Here is an 18,366-nt window from a genome sequence, read left to right as displayed (position 1 = left end):
CTGGAGCGCGGCGCGCCACAGCGGGTGACGGCTAGACGGTAGATGCTAGACGGTAGACGGTAGGCGGTAGACGGTGGTGCGGAACCGAAAGCCGAGCCGACCCATCTCTGACAACCAGGAAATCAAGAAACCGTATCCGTAATGTGAGCTGATATTGGTGCATTTTTTTTTTATTTTGTTTCCTTTTCGGCAGTTGATTAAACACAGTTGGATCGCGGACGGGTTATCGTTAGACACCCGTGCCCGCTTACCAACCATGACGGCGAAGACACACAAGCGCCTTTCATTTACTGTCCCATCACCTCTTATCACTGCAAAAAAAAACGGGAAAATGAGGAAAGTAATAATGAAAAAGCAGCGAAACTTCAAGCATACTAGGAACTCCGAATATCATAGTACTAGGCCGCCTACAAGCTAATAACCCCTCGCTGAATGCCAGGAGTGATTCAATGCACAGAGGGAATCGTTACCTACCATCGACTCAGGCTGACACTCTTTAACTCTGAAGTAAACAATATCTATGGTAGATTATTAGAGAGGAGGAATAGAAAAAAATGCGAACAAGAGAATTATCACAAAATGTAAAGAAATCTGGCATGCAAACCTTGGGCTGCTGTTGAGTGGAGTTGCTGCCTAGAAGCCAGCCAGCCAGCTACCCGTCATACTGTATCACGCTAATCTATTTTACAAACAACCAACTTCAACCGACTGACTTTCTTTCGTGAATTTTGTCCCAAGAGCCGCTCATCACAGCCAGCCCAGAATATCAAATACCGGATACCATCCAGCATCTCGGCTTGCGTGTAGCATCGACTCCCGTCTCGCCATGACCACGTCAAGAGTATTCAAGATACCGCAAAGCGACAATGACCAAGAGTTCGTCTTGTTACAGGCCTCCTCATCCGCCGGCAAAAAGCCCTTGGATCTCAAGTTGATTGCAACTGAAGGAGAGGCGCCATACGTTGTCAAGAGTAGGAGTTCTACACCGCCCTCAAAGACAAGTCCGCTATATCTGAAGCTGACCCAACCTGCCTGCTGCCCTCGTGCAGTCAAACATGACCGCATCGCGGCACTCAAAGTGCAGAATAGCCCATTGACGGACTCTGAGTGGGAATCAACGCTCGAGTCGTTTTTCAGTCAGAAACCATTGAGCGTCATCAATGCAACCGCTACCGTTCAGAGTGAAACCTCTATCACAATCACAATCAGGAAGCAGGTGCAAGGCATTACAGTAAAATTCCCTGGCTCATCCATCCTCGAGTAATTCGCTAATTCTGTCACATAGCAACGGCTTGGCATAATTAGTTTATCGCATGATGAGAACCAAGAAATTGAGCTGCTCCAGTGGTGTGCCGCCTCTGCTGACGCCGTCGTCGCCAGCAACGCGGCCACCGCGCAAGCCCAGTCCACTGTGACCGAACTGGAGGCTGCCATCCAGAAGCTCAAGGAGCAGCTGGAAGAGCTGCTCAAGGCCAAGGACGAGGACGAGACGGCACTACTGCAAAAGTTCCGAGACCTGCTCAACGAAAAGAAGGTCAAGATCCGGGAGCAGCAAAAGGTCCTGGCGTCCGGCACCTTCGCTGCCGCCGCCGCCCAGGAACCAGAGCCCGAGGAGCAGTCGCCGGAACCGGAGCCCTCCAAGGGTAGGTCTAGAGCCCGAAAGCCGGCCGCCTCTCGCGCGAGAAAGAGGAAGGCGCCCGCGCCGATCAAGGAGGAGGAAGAGTCTGACGGCGGGGACGCGGCGGAGGAGGAGCCGCGCATAAAGTCGGAGCCTGAGGATACCGAGGATGGTGGGAACACGACGGAGGCAACGGCATCGGTAGATGGGGATGAAGACGACTCGGACGAGAAGATGGCAGACGACAGCGGCAGAAACGAACAAGACAAAGCTGCCACATCGCCGCCGCCTCGTGAGCCGAGCCCGCCCAAAAAGGCTGCAGCGGCACCACCGCCCAAGAGAGACCTCCCATTTGCGAATAGAAAACCAAAGGAGGCCCCTCCAAAGGCGGTGGTGCCAGCAGACGGCGCAGCTACGGATTCTGATGACGAGTTGTAGAACGAAGGATCCATGTATTGGTAACTAGTAGCATAATTCATCAATCTTCATTCAGCGTGTGTTTCGGCCGTGGCCTGCCTTCCTGACTCTAAGCTAGAACCCATGTCCTCTTCTGTAACCCTTCCCACTCGGCCTCTACCAAATCATGGTTATCAGTTTTGTTTGGCCGGATTCCTCAACTCCTGTCCTCCGCGTCAAACTTCTCACGCCAGAACGCGCGAAAGTGCTTTTCCCTGCCCAGCGCCGCCACGTCCTCCACCTCCTTGGGCGTCAACTTGAACTTGGGCACCAGCCGCACCACCCTGCCCATGCGCTCCGCGTTGCCCGTCGTCGTCAGCGTCACGATGCCCTGGTCCACGCACCACCTCAAGCCAACTTCCGCCTCGCCCACGCCGTACTTCTCCGCCAGCTGCGCCCACGTCGCGTCCACCGGGCCGCCGCGCGCGCGCGTCAGCGGCGCCAGCGGGCTGTACGCGGCGACCGCGATGCCCTTGTCGCGGTGGAAGGCGAGCAGGTCCCCGTGCTGCAGGTACGGGTGGAACTCGATCTGGTTGATGGCCGGCACGACCGTGGCCGTCTCCAGGATCGGCTCGAGGTGCTCCTGCAAAAAGTTGGAGACGCCGATGGAGCGCGCGCGGCCCGAGGCCCGGATGGCTTCCATGTCGGCCCAGGCGCGCTGCAGCGCCGCGGCCGAGCCCTGCGCGAACCACGGGCCGTGCAGCAGGTACAGGTCCACGTAGTCGACGCCCAGGCGGCGCAGCGAGGCGTCAAAGTGCTCGCGCGGCGAGGTGGCGCCGGTGGCGGGGAACTTGGTCGTGATGTAGAGCTCCTCCCGCGGCACGTTGGACTCCTTGATGGCGGCGCCCAGCTCCTCCTCGTTTCCGTAGACTAGGGGCCCCGGGGGGAGGCTGGTGAGCGGCTCAGTTCAAACGTGAGAGGTTAAGAGGCAGGACCAGTCGAACAAACGTACCCTCGGCTCCGTCTAGGTGGCGGAAACCCTTGGCAATGGCCTCCTTTGTTGAGTCAACCACCTTTTGGTCAAACTTGCCCTTGGCGCTCGCGGCTTTAAAGTTGGCCGTGCCTAGTCCGTATCCCAACTGCCCACGTTCGTTGTTTGTGTTAGCACGCACGGTAGCCGGATAAGAGGTGCTCCAGGTATACGGACCATGGGGATGGTGTGGCCATCGTTCAGCTTGAGCTGTGGAATCGTCGAGACCTGCTTGGGTGACTGGCCCGAGGCATCCGGTGTGAATGTTGCGCCGATCGAATTCATGGCGTATAATTCTTTACGCGGTGATGTGTATCTCTCGTGTAGTTGTTAAGGTTGGATTGGTTTGGGGGTTGCCAACTACCTTTATGTCTGTTAATTTCACTTGCCGTGAATCCGGGTAACGACAGCTGCCCCGCTTGTCGCGGGGGTCAGCTATGACGCTATCCACAGCATTCATGTTAAATCCGAAAAGGCCCATCGGCATTTATTCAGTTGCATGATTGCGATGTCTTTGAGGGAAAGGTAGCTTAAGCACAGGGATGCAAGCGAGAGTGGTGAGAAAATGAACTTGCCTGGTCAGGCTCTGTGCAGATCACTCTGGTGGCGCTTGCAGGTGCCACCGCAGGAAAGGCACCTCACACGCAATGCACTGTACCATCAACAAAGTATTAATCAGGGGAAAATACAAAAGATGCATGTTGATACATATGCTTAGTCCTTTATACTAGTCGAACAAATCGTCCCCTCCCCCGTCCCCCGGTCCGGTCCCCCGTCACCCCTCTCCCCGTTAATGAAATCCACTTATCATCTATAGCCAAGCCAAGGAAAACATATATTCGTCATGAGCGCATCCGAGTCGTTTCGTCGTAACCATGTTTCGGGATCATATACACCCTGCCCCTTTTTCTATTCCCAGTCCCAGAAACACCAACCCAGCTGGCCGCTACGGGCACCCCTGTCCCGCGTCCAGCTCCCAAAACAGATCTTCAGAAACTGCCACCTTGGCAAGTCCCCGATAAATGCAGGAATAATATATATAACATGCAAGGTCAAAGCGACCTACACGCAACGAAAGAAAGAAATCGTAACGGCGTTAAACAGACAAGTCGTCAAACTGAGAAACCAGCTCGCGAATCGTCCACCTCCATGTGTCGCGATCTCGCGATCCGCGACCAATCCACTTCTCACACTTTCGTCTCCAACGCTCCTCCTCTTCACGCTGTCTCCTAATAAACTCGGGGCCGACATCAAATTCTTCTCCAACAAGCCACTCATCCTTGATGTCACTGACTCGGCCCTGTCCCCGCGTCTCGTCAGCGCCATGATCATCAAGATCGGGAATGTCTTTAAAGACATCCTCTTCGTCGTCCAGAGCATTGAACCCGTCCATGGTGTCGCTCGTCTCTGACGCCGGGTTGTTTTGCTGGCCAATTTTGAGCCAGCACATGTTCTGCGGATCAAACACCATGCCGCCGACAACTTGAACGCCTTTGGTGGAGCTGATGTTTGTGATGAGGGCCGGCCGGGGAGTTAGCAAGTCCTTCTCTCGCGCGAGGTGGGCGGGAGACGGCGCCGGCGATTGAGTTGAAGTGTGGTCAAAAGCACTCAACGCATTCTCATTACCCTCCCATCGAAACGTCTCGGCATTGTAGTACATGCCATTGACAGTCTTCGATTCCTTTCCGCTGTTCAAGTTTGCAATCAAGTGCGGCTTTTGCTGTTGCACGCGCTTAGAAGGCTTCTTTGGTCGAATAATGTGTTGTGAAGGCAATTGAGGGTTGGGAGTGGATCGCGGAGGCTGATTTGTGCCGCGTTGCGCGGAGATGGTAGCCAGAGGCCCATTTGCAGGCACTCGATTGGCTAGAGACGTCTCACGGGCAATACGACTTGCTGCGGTATCCCGCGCAAAGCGTGGAGTGCCTGACAAGGGCCTGGCAGGAGATTGAGGCGCCGGCGTACCAATGCGGTCGGGAATCAGGCTCTGATATGTCTTGTTCTTCAGAGCAGATTTCAGGCCAGTCGCATTCGGCTGCCGCAAAAAGCGAGTCTCGGCTTCTTTTGACGTTGGAAGATCATCGAATCCATCCAGCTCATGCCCATCACCAAAGTTGCGCTTGTTCTTGGGTTTACTAAGCCTCTCCCAAGTATCAGCGGCGACTCTAAAGCGCTGAGGGCTTGGCGAGCGCATCCCCGACCTTGAGAACGTGCGAGAGATGGATCGAGTGTCAATGCCATTCTCAGAATCCCATCGCCGAAACTGCCTCATCCCCTTGGACGTCACATGATGCGATGTATTTTGTGAGCTCCCCGCAGGCAAGAAAGGCATGGGTGTCTTTTTTGAGTGTGATGTTGGGCTTTCCTGCTGGCGAATGCGTTCTACCGGCGTTTTCGGTCGGAGGCCTGATTGAGACCGGTTGTTATCCCTAGATGGCGGTCGATCCGACGAACGTGTAGTCGGGGGCTTCATGGGCGAGTTTGCTTGACGAACAGCAGGCATAGATCGCTTCTGGCGTAAAAGCTGGGCATTTGTCGTCGATGCAGTATCGTTGCGGAGAGTAGTGAACGATGACCTAGTAGAAACTTCTCTCCGGCGCGGTGTGGATGGTGGGAAGGGAGGAGCATGCAGAGTCGTGGGCGTCGGTACGCTGACCACGGATGACTGTGCAGAATGACCGAGGCGCGATTGCGGTCGACGGCTCCTTTGCTGGATAGGACCACCGCTCTCTGACACAGGTTCCAGCGCAGTAGAACGTGAACGCTCATGACTGAGACGGGGTAGACGGGTGGTTGTGCCAGACTTATTGGTAAACGTCAACGACACCGCAGTCTTCGGTCGCGCGGGACTCGCGGGTTGCAATTCCTTGATTTTGATGTTTCTGTGCAATGATAGCTTGGTGGACTCGAATACATCCCCATCACCGATGTCTAAGCCATCAAGAGGATCCTGACGTTCAGGTTCCACATGTGGTTTGCTTGAGGTAGTCGTGGCACTAGCAATTTGTGTATCGACAATTAATCTTGAAGGGGAGGGGCTGTTCTTGCGGTGTTGGAGTCGCTCCTTTAAGTTGAGGGGGCCGGCGGGGAGCAAGAGGCCATCAAAAGTCTCGTCTTCACTCTCCGCAGTGACCGAACTAGAAATGCTAGGGCTGAGCGCAGATGCAGAGGAACTCCTATTTGATCGTCCATCGCGTCGAGTGCCGCCCCAGCGAGTGCCCAGGCTTCCTTCTCCCCAGTCCAAGTCATCGACCTGCAACGGCGTGGCGGGGATATCTCTTCTAGTTGAAAGCGTCAGCTTGCCATCCGATGGCAGCTCCAGGTCATCTTCGAAGTCATCGTCGGCTGTCTTTGCACTGTCCTTCTTTTGTGGCGTTGGCGGTGTGATGAATGACACAGGATTGACCTGCTGTCGGCCCCGGGGGATGCTGCTTGCGCGAACGGTAGCCGGGCCTTCGCCAAAGAAGTCGTCGTCGTCAGCGTCTTTGAACTTGTCCAAGTTGATGGCTGAGGTGAGCGCGCTCGTCGCAGACCGGACGGCTGAGGTAGACGCCGGTTGAGCCGGAGCGGATGGAGCGCTAGTTGCCGTTGGTGATTTCCTGAGACGCGTTGGGCTGTCAACAAGAGAGCCAGCACTGACTTGCCGAAGGGTATCCGGAAAGTCAACCGCTTCCTTAGGCTTAATAGCGAGACCCTTGGAAAACTCAGGGATTTCCAAGTCATTCTCCCAGTCGTCTTGGATAATTTTTTGGATTTTGCGTCCTCCTAGACGCTTGATGGTTCCTCCCATGAGTGCCGACGTGGGCACGTTCTGGGGCAGAGGGATGCCAGCATGTTGAGCGGCGGCGATGGCATCCATGGTCGAGGTTTCGTCATCGCCAGGTATATGGAATTGCTGTTCATCTCCTTGCATCGACTCGATTTCGGATCGAAACGATACATGAGACGAGGTAGAGTCTCGACGGCGGATCGGCGCGCCACTAAAGTTGGTGGACGTGCGCCTGCTCAGGTCGTCGCCGTCCAGAAGGAAGTCGCCATCGTCATCCCAGCTCTCGATTTCCTCGGCGGGTTGCCGTTCTTTTAGTTTTAATGTCGCCATGATGGTCTATGGCGACGTCCAAGCGAGCGTCGTGCCTAGGGCGAATCCGAATAATTTGAAATGGCTAGGCGGAAGAAAAGGCTAATGTCTAGATTGACGAGCACATAATCGAGGGCATCAATCAGTACGATTCCAATACTGAGACGGTCGCTGTTCGTGTCGCGAAAATTTGAAGATGGTTTCCGAGCGATTGCGAGTTGCTATTCGATGGCAGAGTGTTGGGCTGGTGGCGCAGGTGGTGAACTTGTCGTGTGCACGGAATGGTTGATGCCAGGCGGGCGGCTGGTCGTGTCGATAGCGGATTGGCTCAAGCCAGGTGTCGAGTGTCGATGCCGAAATCCAATTTGCCGGCGAGCTGTGCAAAATGGCACAAGCTCAAGAGCAAGAGGACGGCGCTGCGCTGCGCTGGTTGAGTTAGTATTGTCGTTGTGTGAAGATGCAAAACGCCCGCGTCGAGCGAGAGGGTACGAACAAGCGAGAAGGCGGTGGTGGGCGATGGTGGGCTGTGGTGCACTGTGGGCGAGAATCGAAAAGGCTGGGGTGTTAACTGCCTTGGGACTTCCAAGGTTGGGGATGGGTGGTTGGTACCTCTAAAAAGGTACTACAAGCGCTCCAACGTCCGGCTGGGCTGGCTCGGTACCGTTTTTGCGTCACCCTCCGTTGCTAGTACTCCGTAGTGACCAGGGGTTGTAAAGCGCTGCCTGCCTATAAGTGACAACGAGTATAGGGGATGGGGGAAACGATGAAAGCAGAAAAAACAAGGGGAAAACAAGAAAACAAAGGAATTGCATTAAGAAGATGCATCAAGTCCTTTTTTTGCCTCGTCATTATCACAGTTGACGTGTCACTCACTCGTTTCACAACCGTGCTTCAAGCCTTCATTCTTCCGAGAGCCCTTCACAGTTGAGGCTAGGTGGCCTGTGCGCGCCCCATGTATCACTTCATTCTTCGTTGCCCACTTTGCACTTCTACAGCAACTGCATGACGGAAATGAGTTCGCCTTCTGAGATTTGTCATTCCCCAGCCAACAAATTGTTAATTTCCTCGTTTTCAATAGTTCACGGTTCAAATGGCCTTTCTCACATGTACAATTTCACATGGGGATACAAGTCACGTGCTTTGCTGACATAATGCATTTTAGCCAGATGGGTTGTCCTACACTGACAAAGAGATAAAGCCATTCTCGGCTCTGGTGAGCCAAGCGCAAAGGAGTTCGGAAGCTCCTGATTCACCCCCTTTCTCAATCCGTCCTCCGTCATCATACGGCTTGCCAGAAACACCCTTTGTGGAATCATGGTCGTACCACTGCCATAGCGCTCAGGTTCCCGTCACTGCCCACTTAGACCGCGGGTGCCGCCACAATGCCTGGTGTCCCGTCTGGGCGCGCATGTGAAAACTGCCGCCGCCGACGTCAAAAGGTGCATATGAAAATAACACACCCATCTTCCAATGTAGCTGATCAGAGTTAAAATAAACAAAAGTGTGACTACGCCAAGCCCACATGCTCGCGATGCGTTCGCCTCGGCGTCGAGTGTGTCGGCTCCGGCCAACGGCGCTTCCTCTTCATAGACCAGAAATGCGCCAGACGGCAGAATGCAGCTTCCCAGAGTACCGAGGGCTCAGCTAAATCGACTCCCTCTTCCTCCTCTTCGCTACTGTCACTCTCGCCGTGCCCCAGTGGTGAAGCGGACGCGCTCGTCGGCAGCTTCGCGGAGATGATAAGGCCTTCCACGGACCGTAGATTCAACCTTGCGTGGACCTACGGCGAGTTCCTTCAGAGCGTCCCGCAGAGGCTAGGGTCTAGCAACGCGCTCGACGTAGCGGCGCAGGCGCTGGTGGCATCGCATCGAGACTTTGCTGTGCGTCGTCCAGTCACGTTGGAGAGCCTGGCAAAGTACTCGGATGCCATAAAAGCATTGACAGAGAGCATCAGTAACCCCATAACATCCCATTCTCTAGAGACAATCTGTGCCGTAGTATTGTTAACCATGTGCCAAGTAAGTATCTGGCCCTTGGGTACCGGCCCCTTTCTTCTAATGAATGCAGAATCTCAGTGGGCTTGGCCTACAGCATCTCACAAGCCATTGCCAGGGCGCCGTTCAGATGTTGCGCGCAAGACAGTCTTACCACATCACCGACGATTTCGAAATGGGCTTGCACTCGTACTTGCATGGGCCAGTGGTAAGTAGCTTCAGCTTGCCGTGTCGAAGTCAAGCAAAACGCTGATTGCCATCCCAGCTGGTCCAATCTCTCTTCAACAGGGCGATGCGACTTTCACCAGCCAAGTTCGAGGCCTTGTCAGAAGTTCTCGCTATCAACAAGAAGTCACCGGGGTCTAGCACCTTGGTCTTGTTATTTCGAATACCTGCGCTCTTGCAGCGTGGCAGAGCCGTGATGCAGGGCCAAGTTGACCGCGAAGCCTTCATCACCGACCTGTCCATGATCTACAACACGGTGCAAAATGCGGCCTCTATCGTATACTCCAAATACATGGCAGGCCCTGCCACAGAGAGCAAGTACACCGGCCCGTACGGTTTTTGCCTGGCGTTCTGCTGCTTCTTTAATTGTATGCTGCGGGCCGTGGACCCCGACAACGCCTCGCTGCGCGAAGAAGCCCGAACTCTGGTCCAAAACACGTTCGACCTGCTCCCCGAAGCCCAGAGGAACAGACCTCTGGGCGCCGCGCACATGATGCTCAACTTCAACGCAGCGTGGTTATGCGCTGAGGACGAGGACGTGCGGCACCGGCTGCACGCGCTGCTGGGGGAGTTTAGCTGGGATTTTCGCAGAGACGCCCATACCATGTGGCGTTTGGGGCATCTTGAGACCCTGCTCTGCGATTTCCAATTCAAGACGGACCCAGGAGTTGTTTTGCAGCATGCCGTGTGAAGTTGACGGCTGAGAGGCGAGCATTAGTTAGTGCCAGGTGATTGGCTGGGGCCTAACCCCCACCTTCAGGTATAGCGGTACCTTCTGGGCAACGACGCAAGCTCCCGAACAATTCAACCGCACATCGTCGATCCGTTTCCTTGAGCGTTCTACCCATTTACTCCGCGCGTATATCATAGAATAATCGTGTAACCGATTTCTCAGGAGCTCCGTGCCCAACCCACCGTCTCCTCTAGCTACCCCGAGATCGAGGGGCTTCTTCCCCGCCAACGCCAGCCCATCGCCTCGAGCCGATCTCCGAGCAACACCTGGAAAAACTTCCCTCTCTCTCTTCAGAACCATCCGAAATCATGTCAGAAGTCGCCTTTGCCAAGCAATTCATCAGCTCGCTTGGCCAGACGCCAGCAAAGCTCTCGCACAACTATGTCCAAGATGCCACATCCCTTTCCAAAGGCTCACCCGTTCGTCTTCGGCCCTGCCCTCCTTCCACCCCCAAACCCCCTCCAGCTAACCAAGTCATCCCTCTTCTTAGTTCATCCTCCCGTCCATGGCCACCCCGATGAGCCGCCCGAAGGCCACCGCCGCCGCCATTCCCGGCGAGGAGCCCAGCGTCACCGTCAAGCTGCTCTCGCTGCGCAACCCGCGCTTCGAAATCACACTCCCCGCGCAGCCGGTCTCCGCGTCCCTGCTCGAACTCAGGCAGGCCGCCGCGGCGCACGCCCGCCTCCCCGCCAACAGGCTCAAGATCCTGCACAACAAGCGTCTGCTGTCGGACGGCCAGCGGCTGCGGGACGTGCTGGGGCTCGACGACGAGGGCGCGCCGCCACCATCGACCATGGTCGAGTTCAGCGTCATGGTGACCAAGGGCGCGGCGGCCGCGCTGCCTGAGGAGGAGGCAGCCGCGCCGGTGAAGAGCAGCAGCAACAGCGAGGCGAAGAGGGGAGCGGAGGCGGTGGCGGAGCCGCAGTTTTGGACAGACTTGAACGGATTCCTGCTGCAGAGGGTCAAGGACGAAGAGACGGCAGCTGAGCTGACGACGGTGTTTAAGAATGCGTGGGAATCGCGAAGCGCGAAGCCGTAGATGGGCTCTGAGAGAGGGAGGCTGTGGTTGTGATATGGGCCGATATATGAGTTGTGCCATTACGAAAGAACTATACGAATTGATAGACTACGCAGCACCTATTTTCGAGTTGAGGTGGTAGCTTTGAATTTCTGAATCATTGTTGGTCTAGACAGCGGCGATATATAACCTGGCTAGTTCCCATCTTTTGCTTTCGGGGGCATGTCAGTAGACTGCGGCCCCCGTTTCCCCCGATTCTCGTCATTTGTCATGTGAAAGCGTTCTCGTGGGGGTGTTTCTTTTTCTTTTCTTTGGGGGTGTAGATCATGAGGTGGGCGCGCTTAGGCGGCAAGACCCTTGCTGACGGTCTTGAGAATGGTATCGTACTCAATGTCGTCAGAGTCGTTGGCCTGGAGCTCACTGGCAAGGCCAGTCAGAGAACGCTTCAGGGCCTCCTTGGAAGAAGCGTAGATCATCTTGGGCTGTGCGTTTTGAGAGAGGTTAGTTATAGGGTAACGCCATCGTGGGCCCTGGGGGTTTCGCGTACCTGGATGCCAGCATCATCGGGAGACCAGGCAATGAAGACAATCTTGTTACTGTGGCGCGTGTTAGCTGCTGGGCATGCTGCGAGGCTTATTTTCTGGGCTCTAGCCTACCGGATACCATCACCAGAAGCGAGGCTGTACTCAAAGTCGTAGACGGCATAGCGGGGACCCTTGCCGACAGCACCCTGTGCAGCAAAGAGAAGAGCAACTCGTTAATACATGCATACCACAATGTCGGTGAACATTTGGCCAAGGGGATGTGTATAAGGAAACTAACAGTCTTGCTCTTGGAGGTGGCGTTGATGAGCTTCTCGCGGAAGTTCTCCCAATCCTTGTCGTTGGAGGCCGCCTCGACTTCAATCTGCTTGTTGTCGTCGCTAAGCTTGTAGATGATGTACTTGTGCTTCTTGGAAAGCTTCAGGTCGTTGTAGGCGGTGATGCACTCCTGGCTAACGGTGGCTCTGTTGAAGCGGTGGATATTGAGTTAGTCATTTTGGATTCAGGTTGCTAGTGCGCTGGATTGCGGTTCAAATGGTACAGGCCGCACGCCTCTGCGCATCCTTGTCGCGGTTCTTTTTTCCTTCGCGAGTAAAAAGTCGCATGTCGCAGAGGCGGGGAGCCACCAGGTCCATGGAGGGGTTTGGGGAGAGGCGGGGGAGCACATTGGCATGGGGGAGACAAGGTAGACGCACCCGGATTGAGACTGCAGGTAGAGAAAATTGTTAATATTCAATCGTCTTCGAAATGAAGGCCAGGGCGCCTTGGCGCATCACCTTTACGTACCATGATGGCGGTGTTTGCGACGTTAACGTAGCGTAAGGACTGATGTTGCTCTGGAGAAGAGGGGAGCTTTCGTCAGTTACTGCGCAGATACGGTAGGCGTAGGCGGTCGCCCGTGGCGGGGTGTAGCGGCAGCCGCGGGCGGCAAAAGTAAGAGCTACGGCGGGCTGTAGAGGGAGACAAACATGAAGGGGAGGGGAAGCAAGGCGCGTTCGGGGCTTTTCCTCTAAACTGTTGCGATACAAAATTGGTGTTCTTGTTGTTCTGCGTGAGGATGACGAAGGGAAGAGAGCACCAGCTTTTCTGGTGGGATGGTGTGAGGTCCTGGTGGGCATATATGGGAGCTGCAGCAAGGAGCTGGGAAGAGGGGCAACCAGCAGGCCGGAGCAGGCACCTATTTCCTTCAATCATTACAGCGGGTTTCCATGCTGGCCCGCCCCCTGGAAAAAACGCTCCAAGAGCTGCTTCGGTGGGGGTTGGCCGTGAGACGCCCCACGTGATAACTGGCAAGTGACGTCGGCGCCCCTGAGCCTCAACCACCAATCTACCCAACGACCGAGTCGTGCTCTCTGACGACAAGCTGGTGATGTCTTGATTCTGCTTTGAATCCGTTGAATATCCGCGAAAATTTCAAATTTGACTTATAGCTTGACTGCTAAAGCACATGACACTTCAAAAAGTCACATGCCCTCTTAAGTATCTGCCTGATAGCTGTCCTCATTATCTTGTTGCCTACAAGGCTTCCATCACTTCTCACTAGCTAGGGCGAAATAGGAGATGGCTTCATAAAATTTTTGCTCATATTTTTGGTTCTACAATGGGGCTACCATAGCTACTATACAATGGCTCTCTGCCATATGACTGTGTTTGGGATCGCGCCTTTCCGACGCTTCCATCAACTTCCACAGACATGGAGGGGAGATTAAATAAAAAACAGGCCCGACTTGATCCATCCGTTCTATAACACCGAATCCGCGCCCAGTAGATTTTGGTTTCCGTTTTGTACAATGTCGCCCGTTTTATCTTAGTTCCTTTGCAATTGTGTCATCTTACATCATGCCGCCCATGCCTCCCATACCGCCCATACCACCCATGCCGCCCATGCCACCAGCACCACCGGGGCCCTTCTCCTCAGGAGCATCGACAATGGCGACCTCGGTAGTACCGAGCAGAGAGGCGACACCAGAGGCGTCAATGAGACCAGTGCGGACAACCTTGAAGGGGTCCAGAATACCGGCCTGGATCATGTCAACGTACTCGCCCTTGGAGGAGTCGAAGCCCTTGTTGAACTCAGCGCCGTGCTCGTCAGTCAGCTTGCCGACAATGACAGAGCCCTCGAGACCAGCGTTCTCGATGATGGTGCGGGCAGGGCGGGTAATGGCGTTCTTGACAATGGTGACACCAAGCTGCTGGTCAAAGTTGGCAGGCTTGACATCCTTGAGAGCGTTGCCCGAGGCCTTGATCAGGGCGGTACCGCCACCAGGCAGGATACCCTCCTCAACGGCCGCGCGGGTGGCGTTGAGGGCATCGACGAAGCGGTCCTTCTTCTCACCAACCTCAACCTCGGAAGAGCCACCGACCTTGATGACGGCAACGCCGCTAGAGAGCTTGGCAAGACGCTCCTGGAGCTTCTCCTTCTCGTACTCGGAGGTCGTGGGGTCAGCCATGACGCCGCGAATCTGCTCGCAGCGCTGAGCGAGGGCGTCCTTGGAGCCCTCGCCATTGAGCATGATGGTATCCTCCTTGGTGATGGTGATGGAGCCGGTGGAGCCGAGCATATCAGCGGTGGCCTTCTCCAGCTTGATTTCGAGCTCGTCACTGAAGACGGTACCGTTGGTCAGGATACCGATATCGCCCAGGATAGACTTGCGGTTGTCACCGAAGCCAGGAGCCTTGACGGCAGCAACCTGGAGTTGACCACGGAGCTTGTTGAGAATGCAGACGGCGAGGGCCTCACCGTCAATGTCTTCAGCAATGATGACAAGAGGGCGGCGCTGCTGGGTAGAGATTTCAAGAGCGGGGATGATATCCTGGACGGCGGAAATCTTCTTCTCAGAAAGCAGGATGAGAGGGTTCTCAAACTCGACCTTCTGGGCCTTGGCGTCGGTGATGAAGTAAGGCGAGATGTAACCGCGGTCGAAGCGCATACCCTCGGTAACCTCAAGCTCGTCCTGGAGAACCTTGCCCTCCTTGACGGTGATGACACCCTCCTTGCCAACCTTTTCCATGGCGGTAGCAATCATCTTTCCGAGGTGCTGGTCGCCGTTTGCAGAGATTGTGGCGACCTGAGCAATCTCCTCGCTGGTAGTAATATCACGCTTGTTCTTCTGGAGGTATTCGACGACGGCTTCGACGGCAGCCTGGATACCGCGGCGGAGATCCATAGGGTTGCAGCCGGCAGCAACGTTCTTGACGGTCTCGGAGAAGATGGCACGGGCGAGGACGGTAGCGGTGGTGGTACCGTCACCGGCAACCTCGTTGGTCTTGGATGCGACGTCCTGGAGGAGCTTGGCACCCAGGTTCTCGAACTTGTCCTTGAGGGTAACGGCACGAGCAACAGTGACACCATCTATGAGGAGTTAATTGAGATCTGTGCAATTGGCGACGGAGAGTAATTTTTGCCTACCCTTGGTGATCTTGGGAGAGCCAAAGCTGGACTCAATTAGGACATTGCGACCTTTGGGGCCAAGAGTGGTGGCAACGGCCTTGGCGAGGGTGTCAACACCAGCCAGGAGAGCAGCACGGCCCTCAACACCAAACTTGAGCTCCTATTTCGACTTGTCAGCAACCAATCGGGTCCTCCTCATCATTGCTCGGGCGCAACCGACCTTGTGAGCGTAGCGGAGCTGCTGGCCGAGGCCAGCGCCGGCTCGGAACTTGGTGGAAGCAGAGGCGAGAGCAGAAGCTCGGGCCTGGGAGCTCAGTGCGCGCTGCATCGTGTGTGTATGTGTGGGAGGGAGAAGAAATAATGGGGGTATATAGTATTACAAGACGGCACAGGAAATAGTACAACGACTCCGGGGGGGGATGATGATGGAGTACAACGGCAGAGAGACAACTGCAAAAGAGAGGGCTTGAGGTGGAAGGGGAAAAAGAAGAGTAAGGGTGATGGATGTCTTGCCAGCTTCGGCCCCAAAAAAAATTGTCGCCAGCGAGCGTCGGCAAAACACCGTCTCGTCCCCAATATACGCTAGCCCTTGTTGGGACTAGTCGGGACTGTCGATTAATTCTACCCTCTTCCAACGGCGTCTGGGCCGGGCACATGAAGCAGACAATATTTCGCTGACCCAGAAACCGAGAACGAAGGAGCTTTTATTGTGCTTTTTATCTTTGCTGTCCTATTTTCCGTTATTCATTCGTTGTTTCTCCCCAATTGTCCTCATATGGTAAAAACTACCCTTCATAATAATCCTAGCCCAATGCGCGAGTCAGCGAGAGCTCTCTGTCGGAGCTTTTATTAGCAATTCAAATGTGCCGATCAATCAGTTCCGTTGTCCCCGGGTGTATGCCATCCCCGGATTCTCTTCCTCGCGTGGTTATAACCTTACGCGAATAGCCAATTCTTCAATTATTGCAAAATCTCGCAGAATGAGGTCGCCCAGTCGGCTGCTTCGACGGTGACTGTTCCAACACCTGCCTAAAAGAGAACGACGAAAACGTGGTCGAAAAACCAATGACATGCAAGTAAGATGACAGCTTCCAGATACCAAAAAAAGCCATCTCAGGATGCTGGAGCAAATGGCTGGTTTGCTTTTGTCAAAATTGTCCCGTCATTGGCACGTTGTCATGGCCCTGAAGGATGTGCATCAGCATGGGAAGTTGATAAGATGGTATCATACGTACATCTGTGCCTTGACATGCATCGTCAGGAGCATCATTCATCGCGGTGGGAAGTTCATCTTCGTACTTCAGGTGCGCTGGGACCTGCGAGCGATCGGTCTGCGTCACAAGCTCCTCCTGCCACGCAGCGAAGGACTCGTCGGTCGAAAACATGGAGTAATTCGCGGGCAGGGTAAAGTAGCCCGGCATGGAAGTAGGGAAATCCGTATGGCGCTTCTCGTATGGATAAAGGCCCATTGGCGAGTATTGGGACCAAGAATTCTCTTGCCATTGGCCGTGAGTCGGCGCTGAGGTGGGAGCGGCCGAGGTCGGAACAGATCCCGCAGAGGTGAGAGTGTCAAACGACCGAGTCAAGAGCGGCCTCTCCAACTCCAGATCGCCCATCTCAGATCTCTGCTGCCTAGTGGGGGAACAGAAGCTACTCTGGGGAGACCACTGTCGGGTGTTAGTAGGGAGCTTGGTAGGCGATGGCATTGAGACACCTACACTTTGCTCGAAGCGGTGGAGACTGTTGACAGACTCATCGGTAACGCTTGGAGGACCACTGCAGAATTGTGGTTGCTGTATACGAATGGGGCTAGGCGAATCCGGCATGCACTCATCCTCATCACCAGAATCATGAAAAGTGTCCGGGAGGTTGAACTTCAGATCTTCGTACTTCTCATCAAAGCGAATAGCACGAATGCTGTCCTTGTCGTCACCATTGGGGTTCTGACGCACAAAGCCACGGATATTGGGGTCAACACCAGAGTTGGAGCAGGGCTTTTGGCAAACCGGCGGTACAAGGTGTCCCTCTCTAATCAACTCTTTCCGCACGCGATTGAGATGCTGGACAACGGCAGCTCCAGAGGAGCCGGGGTGGAGCCTATGGGCAATGGAATCCCAGGGCAAGACGATCTTGTGTCGAGTACATTCGTAGTGAAGATGTAGCAGTAGCTTCTCGGCCATTCTGGGACCTGTTTAGAGTCAGTGTTAGGCCAAGTATACAGGCATTTTGGAAACTCACGCCCCCACATGATGAGGCTGCGGCCAACGACTCGGCCATTGCTGCGCTTTTGCTCGTCTGTCGGAAGAGTGTGCGAGAATGACGATTCCCTATTATGGCCATGGTTTGGAGTTCTTTGAAGCGGGTTGGCAATGGAATCGCTCTCCTTAATGCTTCGGGATTGCGAGCGACGATCGCGCGCCGGGGAGCGGCCCGTCTTGGACGGTGTCTTCTTGACCGGCGTGACACCCATGACTGGCAAGAAAAGGCGTGTTGAGATCAATACTCCAGGTGTGCTTGTGTAAAGGGTAGCTTCTCTGTGATTCTTTAAACCAAGAACGGTATCAAAACGTGCAAGGAAATAGATTCGGTGAGTAAGTCAATTGGAGCAACCAAACGCAGAGAAACGCAGAACGAAGCGCATGCAACAGACTCTCGACGTGGCGGATAGCAACCAAAGTATTATTCCTTATATAGTCAACGGCATGCTTCAAAAGGGAAAAACAAGATATTGAAGAGGAGGGGAAAACTCATTCGTACACTTTGAGACGCAGAGATACCTGGTTGCTGGGGCAAGGCAAATGCGTTTGATCGGCCGGCAGGCAAAGAGGTTGGCCGTTGCCAGCTGGCAAGGTGGGGTGGAGAAGAGAGTTAATATCTAAAAATTTTTAATCAAGAATACCGAGGCTGGTTACCAATTATTGCGGACGCCCAACCCAAGATTGTTGTGCATAAATGTATTGTATTTACAGTGCCGGCTCGAGCAGAGCATACTGACTGGCACGCGCTGTGATAACGAAGCTGTCTTGGCAGCAAATATCAAAGAGCATGTCTCATTATGGATGTAATCCAGTTTTTTGTCTCTTAACGTGGACGTACTTAGATATTTCCAAGGTATGTTGTACGTGGTAGAGCTCCTCTATCTGTCTGCCGGGGCCTGTGCAAGTAGACAGCTACCTGGTCCCAGCCACCTCGTCTCAATGTCCTGGATTCGTTTTTAACCTACATGTACTACCTATCGACATGACTACAGAACATTGATAAAAAGGGCTAAAAATCAGCTCTCGTGAAAACCAGGAACTGGTGGCGGGCGGCACGGGGAAACGAAGGACTAGGTAGAACTTGGT

At 54.5% G+C, this 18,366-nt stretch overlaps 7 protein-coding genes across 7 annotated transcripts; 3 read left to right on the top strand and 4 right to left on the bottom strand.

Annotated features, from left to right (window-relative positions):
• Positions 1-826: 826 nt before the first annotated feature.
• ISF_06365 (DNA double-strand break repair and VJ recombination XRCC4) lies at positions 827-2,056 on the top strand (the record flags this gene model as incomplete). Its single annotated transcript, XM_018849969.1, has 2 exons — positions 827-1,260; positions 1,306-2,056. 2 exons carry the CDS (start codon positions 827-829, stop codon positions 2,054-2,056), a joined length of 1,185 nt encoding a protein of 394 aa, XP_018702946.1.
• Positions 2,057-2,231: 175 nt separating this feature from the next.
• On the bottom strand, positions 2,232-3,329 carry ISF_06364 (aldo/keto reductase; the record flags this gene model as incomplete). Its single annotated transcript, XM_018849968.1, has 3 exons — positions 2,232-2,944; positions 3,027-3,153; positions 3,222-3,329. 3 exons carry the CDS (start codon positions 3,327-3,329, stop codon positions 2,232-2,234), a joined length of 948 nt encoding a protein of 315 aa, XP_018702945.1.
• Positions 3,330-4,140: 811 nt separating this feature from the next.
• ISF_06363 (cytokinesis regulator) lies at positions 4,141-7,140 on the bottom strand (the record flags this gene model as incomplete). Its single annotated transcript, XM_018849967.1, has 1 exon — positions 4,141-7,140. One exon carries the CDS (start codon positions 7,138-7,140, stop codon positions 4,141-4,143), a length of 3,000 nt encoding a protein of 999 aa, XP_018702944.1.
• A 1,361-nt stretch (positions 7,141-8,501) lies between these two features.
• On the top strand, positions 8,502-10,029 carry ISF_06362 (Fungal transcriptional regulatory protein; the record flags this gene model as incomplete). The annotated part of the gene is made up of 4 exons (XM_018849966.1): positions 8,502-8,558; positions 8,622-9,137; positions 9,187-9,321; positions 9,379-10,029. 4 exons carry the CDS (start codon positions 8,502-8,504, stop codon positions 10,027-10,029), a joined length of 1,359 nt encoding a protein of 452 aa, XP_018702943.1.
• A 350-nt stretch (positions 10,030-10,379) lies between these two features.
• On the top strand, positions 10,380-11,110 carry ISF_06361 (Ubiquitin supergroup; the record flags this gene model as incomplete). The annotated part of the gene is made up of 2 exons (XM_018849965.1): positions 10,380-10,490; positions 10,562-11,110. The coding sequence occupies 2 exons, from the start codon at positions 10,380-10,382 to the stop codon at positions 11,108-11,110; spliced, it is 660 nt and encodes a 219-aa protein (XP_018702942.1).
• Positions 11,111-11,430: 320 nt separating this feature from the next.
• On the bottom strand, positions 11,431-15,350 carry ISF_06360 (heat shock protein 60 (Antigen HIS-62); the record flags this gene model as incomplete). The annotated part of the gene is made up of 7 exons (XM_018849964.1): positions 11,431-11,571; positions 11,637-11,685; positions 11,746-11,819; positions 11,912-12,095; positions 13,468-14,983; positions 15,041-15,182; positions 15,243-15,350. 7 exons carry the CDS (start codon positions 15,348-15,350, stop codon positions 11,431-11,433), a joined length of 2,214 nt encoding a protein of 737 aa, XP_018702941.1.
• A 632-nt stretch (positions 15,351-15,982) lies between these two features.
• On the bottom strand, positions 15,983-17,492 carry ISF_06359 (hypothetical protein; the record flags this gene model as incomplete). The annotated part of the gene is made up of 4 exons (XM_018849963.1): positions 15,983-16,051; positions 16,258-16,689; positions 16,741-17,210; positions 17,261-17,492. 4 exons carry the CDS (start codon positions 17,490-17,492, stop codon positions 15,983-15,985), a joined length of 1,203 nt encoding a protein of 400 aa, XP_018702940.1.
• Positions 17,493-18,366: the final 874 nt, after the last annotated feature.

This window comes from Cordyceps fumosorosea (genome assembly GCF_001636725.1).
Source record: "Cordyceps fumosorosea ARSEF 2679 chromosome Unknown scaffold_16, whole genome shotgun sequence".
In the NCBI taxonomy this organism is placed as follows: domain Eukaryota; kingdom Fungi; phylum Ascomycota; class Sordariomycetes; order Hypocreales; family Cordycipitaceae; genus Cordyceps; species Cordyceps fumosorosea.
The sequence above is the reverse complement of the archived record's forward strand: the minus strand, read 5'-3'. Positions and strand labels throughout refer to the sequence as shown.